This window comes from Jaculus jaculus, chromosome 18 (assembly GCF_020740685.1).
Source record: "Jaculus jaculus isolate mJacJac1 chromosome 18, mJacJac1.mat.Y.cur, whole genome shotgun sequence".
Classification (NCBI taxonomy): domain Eukaryota; kingdom Metazoa; phylum Chordata; class Mammalia; order Rodentia; family Dipodidae; genus Jaculus; species Jaculus jaculus.
In genome coordinates this window covers 20,565,941-20,576,276 of record NC_059119.1, presented here as the reverse complement: position 1 = coordinate 20,576,276, position 10,336 = coordinate 20,565,941, and the positions used below count along the sequence as shown (strand labels likewise).

The window sequence follows — 10,336 nt, the reverse complement described above, 5'->3', positions numbered from 1 at the left end:
TGTCCTGCAGTGCATGGGTTCCTGGGAGCAGAGCATGGCTTAACCAAGGGCCAGGCTGGGAGAAGGGGACTCCGGCGCACGGGCACTTTGCAGGGGGGAAAGGGAGGGGTCAGGGCGTGGGCCCTGGTCACTTCTGTGTGTCCTGGGATCTGTGATCTCTGAGATCCCACGAAGAGGGTGACAGAGCTCTGAGGGACGGGCGGAGTGAGCTGGTGGCACGTCCCCCCTAACAGACAACCCTAAGTGGATTGTCTGAAGTTCACAGCAGGTTGAGCTGAGGTCAGAGAGGGGCAGTGAGTTCCCCAGGGCCACACAGAGAGGTGACAACAGAGAAGAGACTTCATGAGGACCCCAGACCCAGGTCTCTTACTCTCCAGAGCTCTGCTCCTCACCCTGTCCAGGGGCCACCCCACTTATAGCAGAGGAGTGGGCTATGATATCGTGGAAGCTTCCAGACAAATGCTGGGAATGGGGGAGTGTGGATGGTTTGGGTCTTCCCAGTGCTCCTGCCTCAATCTGCCTGGCTGTCTGGTTCTATGAGCTTGTGAGCCCAGGAATGGGGTGGGGCGGGGGCGGGGGAGACGTGTGCGCTCTGCAGACGGGCTGACGCTGCTTCCCTTCCTCAGGAGAAGCAGCTGCAGCAGGAGTCATGTCGCTCTCCTCCTTTACCCTCATCTTCATCCTGACGGTGGTCTGTGGCATTAAGTGCAATGGGACAGAAGTGTGTGCTGGAAGCCCTGGCATCCCTGGCACTCCTGGAACCCATGGCCTGCCTGGAAGAGATGGGAGAGACGGTGTCAAGGGAGACCCTGGACTTCCAGGTACTGTGTGGGAGCCCCCATCTTTATTGGGCACAGGGGACCACGACACAGTGGTCTGTCTTCAGAAGGCTCAGCTGCCCGGGGCTCTGGCTGGGTAGAGCATGGTGGGATGTCTCTGGAGTCCCCTAGGCTGGAGCTTCCTGGACAGTGTGTCCTCAAAGTCCCCATGTGAGCCACCTACATGTGTCCCCTTCTCTCCACAGGCCCCATGGGTCCTCCTGGAGGAATGCCAGGTCTCCCTGGGCGTGACGGGCTGCCTGGAGCCCCTGGTGCACCTGGGGAGCGTGGAGACAAGGGAGAACCTGGTGAGAGGGGTCTTCCAGGTGAGCAGGGGTGGGAGCAAATAGGCAGTGGTGACATAGACATGGTCCTGAGCCCCGGAGGGATGACAGGGAAGACAGAGTGTGCAACCCAAGTAAAGACCAAGGAGAGAAATCAGAGGTGTCTCAGCAACAGTGCAATTCAGGTCCTGATAAGCGTAGGATGTGCCCCAGGAATCTTGACTGCTCATGGGGAGACACAAGCTGTCCCGGCGGGGATGAGGGACAGCACTGGGAAGTCTGGAGGCCCTTCCTGAGACCAAGGCTGTAGGGACATTCTGAAAGGTCCAGAGTAACACCTGCAGAGGGGGGCTCCAGGGTACCCAGGAGTATCGAGGCCCAGAAGGACATGGAGACCATCATAGTTGCTCTCCGTAGAAAGACGGGGAGAGAGCTTTCTCCAGAAGGCAGAAAGACACACAGAGATGGGTGTGTGGGGCCTCTTAAGGGACAGCATACGCAAGAGAAGCAAGGAGGGCTGAGCAGATAAGCATTCAAAAAGATGGGGCGGGGGAATGAGTTTTTAAAGGCTGGAGAAATGGCTTAGCAGTTAAGGGCACTTGCCTGCAAAGCCTAAGAACCCAGGTTCAATTCCCTAGGACCCAAATAAGCCAGATACACAAGGTGGTGCATGCATCTAGAGTTCGTCTGTAGTGGCTGGAGGCCCTGGCATGCCATTCTCTCTCTCTCTCTTTTTCTCTCACAAATAAATATTTTTATTAAAAAAATGGGTTGGGCTGGAGAGATGGCTTAGTGGTTAAGTGCTTGCCTGTGAAGCCTATGGACCCCAGTTTGAGGCTCGATTCCCCAGGACCCATGTCAGCCAGATGCACAAAGGGGTGCACACGTCTAGAGTTCGTTGCACGGGCTGGAGGCCCTGGTGCGCCCATTCTCTCTCTCTTTCTCTGTCTGTTGCTCTCAACTAAATAAATAAAAATTAAAAAATGGGTTGGGGGGCTGAAGAAGATCGCTTAGTGGTTAAGGCACTTGCCTGCAAAGCCAAAAGACCCTGGTTCAACTCCCCAGGACCCATATAAGCCAGATGCACAAGGAGGCCCCATACATCTAGAGTTTGTTTGTAGTTGCTGGAGGCCCTGGCACACCCATTCTCTATCTATCTATCTATCTATCTATCTATCTATCTATCTATCTATCTCTCACCTTCTTTCTCTCTCCCTATCAAATAGATAAATAAAATACATTTTTAAAAAGATGGGTGGGGTGGGAATGTGTAACCTTCATGGACCTGTGTTTCTGGGGCCGGGACTGTGCATATGTGTAACTAAAGGCAGAGTTCTGGACTTGCCGCTGACATCTCACCTGGCAGCAAGTGCAGCTCATTGTTGATTTGTCCCCCGTCCTGGATGGGGGGGGGGGTCTCTTCAACAGGGTTTCCATCTTATCTGGATGAGGAGCTCCAAACCAAACTCCATGAGCTCAGACATCAGATCCTGAAGGCAATGGGAGGTAAGACGAACTCCTGGAGGCCTCAAAGAATAGGCTTACCACCCCTCCCACCCCCAAAAAATAAACACACACCAATTCCCATAAATCAGCACCCAGAAACCTAGGGGTCTGACAAGCAAATGTGGACATGTGGGACTCGAGGAAAGAAAGGGCGCTTCCTTGGCTCTTTGTGGCCCCAAGGAGACAGATGTGGGCATGGGTTTGATCCCTATGATATGGGATGGCCCATTCTCTGCTGATCCCACTTTTTGTTGAATCCTAGGAAATTGCCCTGGTTCTAGCAATAGATCATTGTCAAATGGATGGGTGAATGAATGGGTGGATGGGAACAGAGAGAGCACTCGTTAAAACTAAGCTTGGCAGAGTGAGACTGAGACGGAGAGATCAGAGATCAGAGAGCTGAACGGCAGGAGCCTGCGCGGGACGGCTATGGAGAGAGAGGTCAGTGGTCTGACCCAGACCCCTCCTCTCTCAGTCCTCAGCTTACAGGGCTCCATGCTGGCGGTAGGAGAGAAGGTCTTCTCCACCAATGGGCAGTCAGTCAACTTTGATGCCATTAGAGAGACGTGTGCCAGAGCAGGTGGCAACATTGCTACCCCCACGAGTCCAGAGGAGAACGAGGCCATCGCGAGCTTCGTGAAGAAATACAACACTTACGCCTATCTGGGTGTGGTTGAGGAACAGAGCCCTGGAGACTTCCTCTACCTGGATGGGACCCCTGTGAACTACACCAACTGGTACCCAGGGGAGCCGGCGGGCCGCGGCCGGGAGAAGTGCGTGGAGATGTACAGCGACGGGACGTGGAATGACAAGAATTGTCAGCAGTACCGGCTGGCCGTCTGTGAGTTTTGAGCAGGCGCTTGGGTGGCAAGATCTCATCTGCCTTTAAGCCACCATTCTGAGGACCCATTCTACCTGTGAGATGATGCAGCACCTTTTCAATCAAGTTTTATCTGCGGCTGTTAGAGTTAGAGACATCCGCAGTCACTCCATTCCTCAGGTGGGCCTGACCCTTCCCTGTGGTCATTAAGCCAAATTGGCCATCCTCTAGGTGCCTCTTCTGAGCATGCACTCAAGGTACCTCTGCCAACCTTGACCTTCCCCATGGAAAAGTGACCTCCTGCTTCCTTATCTTGTCTAGTGTCGTCATTCATAAAGAACCACTGCGAGGTCCCAAGACAAAAGGATCTTCTAAGTCACATCGTGGATGCCCACCTCCTGACCCCTCTATTATTCCTGTACAGTCCACTCTTGCCCTGTTTAGGCTTTAGGCTTTACCAGGCTACTGCTGTCTCATGGGCAGGAGCTCTCTATACTCTCTCCTCTTTCCTTAAGTGCTTGAAGTTTTGTCTGTAACCTAATAAAAGTTCCCTAAACCTAAAAAAAATAAAGAGATTCAGCAGTCCAGTTAAACTTAATGATAGATATAAGCAGACTCCAAGGAAATGCCTAATGTAGGGATGTAGGGCGCATTCAGTTTTAACCTCACCTGGGCTCTCAGGGAGAACCTGATCTCTATGAAGTCGGAGACACAGATGGGGCCCCTAAATGGTGCTGGTGGAATGCCACCGTCTTGGTTGGCATGTAAAGTCTCACTCCCTTGGGTTTGGGAGTGCCAACTCAGCCTCCTGACCTAACAGCAGTCAGCCTGTGTCTCTAGGGAAGAACCCTTCACACCCCAGACCTAATCCAAGGAACTTCCAGTGGAGAGACATGGCCCCCAGGCCCACTTCACACCTTCCCAGATCAGGCACACCACTAGTCACACCCATGGTTTGTTTTCTTTTTCTTTTCACAAACTCATTGAGTCAAGTTATTTTATTAAACAGACTGTATTCCAGGAGTTATGCTGTCTTGGGGTGAGTCTTGGAAATATTTTATATACCCCCAAGGTATTTCTTCATCTATGAAATGGAAATAAAATAGTTAACCATTACTCTGCCCATCAAAATTACTATCATACCTGCCACCACTGCTATGAAAAGAGACTGCTGACTAAGCACGTGCTTCACACCAAGCACCTTGACAAGCACTTCTAATATTGGTCACTGTCACTTGATCTTTATAGAATGTCACAGAAGCAATATGATTCCCCCGTTTTCTTACACAAGGATGCTAAAGTTTAAAACGCTCAAATGTTTTGTGTATGAACTGCGTAGAGCAAGTGTCAGAGCTAGCTTAGAATCCATCTATGCTCATAGCCACATCAGGCCGAGCAGAGACCTCTGAAATGCAACGAGCCATGCATGTGTTAACATGTGTGGTTCTAAGAAACGTCACATTTCTACATTGATGCTGACCAAGTTAGCTCAGGCTCTGAGGCTCCCCTCCCAGGTTGGTGGAGCATATGGTTTTTCCATCTCAGGATGCTCTGCGCTTGGTTCCATGGGACCGGCAACCTTATCTTCTTCAGGCCGAACAGGGGTGGGAGCGAAAGAAGCATCTGGAAGAACATGGTGTTGGTGCCGATGGCTGCCATATAGGAAACTCTGGGTCTGAGTCCGTGTACTTCCTTTGGGGATGGTGTTCCCATGCCGTTCCTCCCGCTACTTAGCCTCCTGGGTGGCCTTTGCAGTGTAGCGCGTGGAGGTTGGGACTCGCGGTTCAGGCCTCCGTGAGCTACCCCAGTCCCTGGTGCAGGGCAGGCGACAGTGCCCTCACTGCAGGGATTCATGGGAACAGGACCATGCCCCTTGAGAGGTAGCTATTTATGCATCTCATTCTCCAAAAGGTGCCCATTCTCCCACCATTATCACTGTTTTTCTGTCTTTTCTTGGGCAAAAGGAAGCTCTGGAGAAAAAAATCAGATGGAAACATAGAGTTTTCCTAAAACAAAATTCAACACAAGCATGTAGTCCATATTTTACTTTTTTTTTTTTTTTTAAGGAAGGGTCTCACTCTAGCCTAAACTGATTTGCAACTCACTATGCAGTCCAAGCTGGCTTTGAACTCATGGTGATTCTTCTACCTCAGCGTCTCAAATGCTGTAATTCTGGGCATAAACACCATGCCTATATTCCCTAGTCTATAAATGAACGTCCATATTGCTTACTTATAATCCTCTAAGAGTCGATGCTGCCCATTTCTTATTAGGTTCGTTTTACTTACATTATGGTATTATCTAACATGGTTGCTATATTAACTTTGGTCACATTTTTAATCAGTTGCTATTCATTTGAGAAAACATGATTTCATTTTTCTTGATCTTTTTGGTTTTTTTCTTAATAGTAATATAGTTGACTCTTGTGTTTTATGAATATATGATTGGATTTACAAATGATGGTAGTATTTCCTATTCCCTTACAATATTCATAATTCCTATCTGAATTTTTATCTTTCTTTTTAAAATTTTATTTATTTTTATTCATTTATTAGAGACAGAGAGAGAGAGATAATGGGCACACCAGGACCTCTAGCCACTGTAAACGAACTCCAGACGCATGCATTACCTTGCGCATCTGGCTTACGTGGGTCCTGGGAAATTGAACCTGGGTCCTTTGGCTTTGCAGGATAACACATTAACCACTGAGCCATCCCTCCAGCCCTGAATTTTTATCTTTCTGTATGGGTCAGGAACTCCTTAGCTATGTTGAACAATTGAACCACTCACTATGTTGTATTGCTAATATTTCACCAACGAAAATAGTGCTTGGAGCTGGACAGGTGACTTAGCAGCTGAAGGCGCCTGCTTACAAAGACTGGTGGCTGAGGTTCAGTCCCCCAGCACACACATAAGGGCAGATACGCAAAGTGCTGCTTGTGTCTGGAGTCCATTTGTAGTGGCAGAGAAATTCTGAGTGAGCACACCACAAAGACACCTGCATATCCATATATATTGTAGGGATATTTACAATAGCCAAGATAGGAAATTAGTTTAAGTGTCTAGCAACAGTTAGATGGATAAAGAAAATATTATGTATGTATATGTATGTATGTGTATATATATATATATATATATATACACACACACACACACACACAGCAGGACTTTATTCTTCCATAAAGAACAATGGAGGGGTGGCTGAGCAGTTAAGGCACTTGCCTGTGAAGCCTAAGAACCCTGGTTTGATTCCCCAGTACCCACATAAGCCAGTTCCACAAGGTGGCACATGTGTCTGGAGTTCGTTTGCAGTGGCTAGAGACCCTGGCTCACCCATTCTCTCTCTCACTCTATGTGCTTCTTTCTCTGTCTCTCTCAAATAAATAAATTAAATTAATAAAATATTTTCAAAAAGAACAATGGAGAAGGCTGGAGAGATGGCTCAATAGTTAAAGCATGTGCCTGAAAATCCTAATGACCTGGGTTCGAGTCCCCAGTGCTCATGTAAAGCCAGATGTACAAAGTGATGCATGCGTCTGGAGGTCGTTTGCAGTGAACAGAGGACCTGGTACACCCATTGTTTCTTATTTCTCTCTCTCTCTCTTTGCAGTAATTTTTTTAAATTAGAAAAAAATGAACAATGGAGTTATGTCATTTGCAAGAAAATGGATCATAGTGGATAAAATAATTCAGACTCAAAAATATCATATCCTCTTACATATTGAATCTATATTGAAATGCCTATATTTAAAGCTAGACAAATATGCATATGTGTATGTTCACACACATATAGGACACATCACATGAAAGCAGGAGGAGAACTATTGGAGGAAGAAGAGGAAGCGGTAGAAGGGGGAAGTGAACCAAAAGATGGTAATAATTACAAACTATATAATATACATATTTGAAAATGTCATGACAAAACTCACTATTTTATTTGCTAACGTTCAGAAAGAAAAAAGAGCCAGGTGTGGTGGTGCATGCCTTTAATCCCAGCACTCAGGAGGCAGAGGTATGAGGATCACCATGGATTTGAGACCACATAGTGAATTCCAGGTCAGCCTTGGCTAGAGTGAAACCCTATCTTGAAAAATCAAAAAAAAAAAAAGTAAAAAAGAAAGAAAGAAAAAGGGCTAGATAGATGTCTCCATGATTAACAATGTTTGCTTGCAAAGCCTTCTAGCTTGGATTCAATTCCCTAGTACCCACCTAAAGCTGTGGTGCATGTGTATGGAGTTTGTTTACAGTAGCAAGAGGCCTTGGTGCATCTATTCTCTCTCTCACACTCCCTTTCTCTCAAATAAATAAAATATTTTTAAAACAAAGCAAAAAAACACTGCTTACTGAAGGCTCCAAGAGATGCCTTAAATCATGGTAGAGAAACATCCTCTTTTTCTTATCTTGGTAAGCTTTATTTTTTTAATATTTTATTTTTATTTATTTATTTATTTGACAGAGAAAGGGAGCGAGAGAGAATGAATGGGTGTACCAGGGCCTCCAGCCACTGCAAGTGAACTCCAGACACATGCGCACCCTTGTGCATCTGGCTATCGCGGGTCCTGGGGAATCAAACCAGGATCCTTTGATTTTGCAGGCAAATGCCTTAGCCATTAAGCCATGCCTCCAGCCCTATTTTTATATATGTTTGTAGTGCCAAAGATCAAACACATGGCCTGGCTTGTGCTAGGCAGGATCTCTGCCTTTGAGCTATACCCTCAGCTTGCTAAGATGCACTTTTCTCAGGAAGGTGTATTGAATGTCATCAGATGATTTTCTGGCATTTTCTTTGGTTTGCCATCACGGAGAAAGTGAAGAGTGAGTGGAGCTATCACCTAGTCCTGGGTGTTGGCATTCAGGGCCTAGCTGAGACCAAGAAATTCCAAGTACCTTGTCTTCTGAGCCTGGAGAAAGGCTTCAGGAATGACATCACTGGGCTTGTGAGGAAGACGCTGTTCATAGAAGTGATTTGACAATCTCCTTTTCCTTGGACAGTATAAGGAGGACAAGGGAGGGATAAAGAGGCTGACCTCCCTCTTGGGATGACATCTAAACTCTCACAGTGGAAATTATATCCCCTATTCTCTTCTCCCTGTGGGCTCCCATTCCCAATCTTTTTAAAAAAAAATTATTATTTATTTATTTGAGAGAGAAAGAGGCAGATAGAGAGACAGAGAGAATGGGCACACACCAGGGCCTCCAGCCACTGAGAACAAACTGCAGACGCATGCACCACCTTGTGCATATGGCCTATCTGGGTTCTGGGGAATCAAACCTGGGTCCTTTGGCTTTGCAGGCAAGATCCTTAACCACTAAGCCATCTCTCTAGCCAGGCCTCAATTGCAGAAGTCTGGGCCCCTGGACTTCTGGTGAGTTCATGTCTATTCTGCATCATGCACAGGTGACATATTCTTCCCAGGGTTGAGAAAGAGGCACAAGAGGATATATTTAACCTGTGGGCACCCTTGAGGCTGCCACTTCCTGCCAGTCTTCTCACAGTCATGGCCAAGTCAAATATCAAAGGGGTTGGGCGTTTCCTCCACATTCTCTAGTGGGTGCCCCTGCAAAGCACTTCAGCAAAGAGCGTGGACACATAACTCTGTCATAAGAAGGAAGCCAAAGCTAGAAATAACAATCCAAACTACCATGTTCATGTTTGCCAAATTTTACAGCTATTTTGTGAAGAGCTAGTTTGTACCTTATGGCTAGGTCTGGAATTTTTCACATTTTAGAATATTAATTGATTCTTTTTCTTTTTTTGTTTTGTGCTTGTAAGTATGTGTGTGTATGTGCACGTGTATATGTGTGTTACAGTCAGGGCTGCATTGCTGGTAGAAATCACCCAACCAAGAGAGCGTGTGGGGAAAAAGAGGTTTATTTGGCTTACAGGTTAGAGGGGAAGCTCCATGATGGCAGAGAAAACAATGGCATGAGCAGAGGGTGGACATCACCCCCTGGCCAACATAAGGTGGACAATAGCAACAGGAGACTGTGCCCAACACTAGCAAGAGGAAACTGGTTATCACACTCATAAGCCCGCCCCCAACAATACACTGCCTCCAGGAGGCGTTAACTCCCAAATCTCCATCAGCTGGGAACCTGGCATTCAGAACACCGGAGTTTATGGGGGACACTGAATCAAACCTCCACACTGTGGATATACATGTTTGTGTGTGGCAGCCAGAGGAAAACCTCAAGTGTTCTTCCTCAAGAACACGCTGATTTTTCATTTGTTTGTTTTTGTTTTCTGAGACAAAGACTCACATTGGTCTGAAGCTTGCTTAGAAGGCTGGACTGGCTGCCCAGTGTGCCCCAGAGATCCACCCAGCTTTTCCTCCTCAGCACCAGGACTAGAAGCATGGGCCACCACAGCCAGCATGTTTTGACATGGGTTCTGGGGCTTGAACTCATACTTGCTTGCATGCTTGAATGGCAAGCAATTTACCCACTGAACTATCTCCTTAGCCCTGCTTTCTTTCTTTCTTTTGCTTTGGTATTAGGTTTTGTCACAATTGTCACCATGTAGTCCATGGAGGCCTGACACTCATTATGCAGCATGTATATACGCTCTTCCTGCCTCAGCTGGCCGGGATTATAGGCCTCGGGACTTCATGTTGCTCCTTATCCACAGGTGTACTTCTCTAAGGGTGATTAGAGATTCCAGCCCTATGTTAAGTTTGCAGTACACTTAGGGTCAGGTTTTAATATGAATCTCTGTATTTTCATTCCCTACTATTTGGAGATTTCTGCCCACTTGCTATGTGCTTTGAATTTCCTTTGTCCTCTGAGCCTATGGGCCCTGCGCCAATGTGTCAACAGCAAGAGACACAGCCTTGGAAAGGCTCTTCTTAACAATGGGGTCTTGTCGGGCATGGTGGTGGCACATGCTTTTCAGCCCAGCACTTGAGGGG

The 10,336-nt window shown here is 47.2% G+C and overlaps 1 protein-coding gene across 1 annotated transcript; it reads left to right on the top strand.

The window, feature by feature from the left end:
* The first annotated feature begins 643 nt into the window (after positions 1-643).
* On the top strand, positions 644-3,460 carry LOC101611105 (pulmonary surfactant-associated protein A-like). The gene is made up of 4 exons (XM_004657831.2): positions 644-821; positions 1,025-1,144; positions 2,531-2,608; positions 3,084-3,460. The coding sequence occupies exons 1-4, from the start codon at positions 650-652 to the stop codon at positions 3,458-3,460; spliced, it is 747 nt and encodes a 248-aa protein (XP_004657888.1). The 5' UTR covers positions 644-649.
* The last annotated feature ends 6,876 nt before the right edge of the window (positions 3,461-10,336 follow it).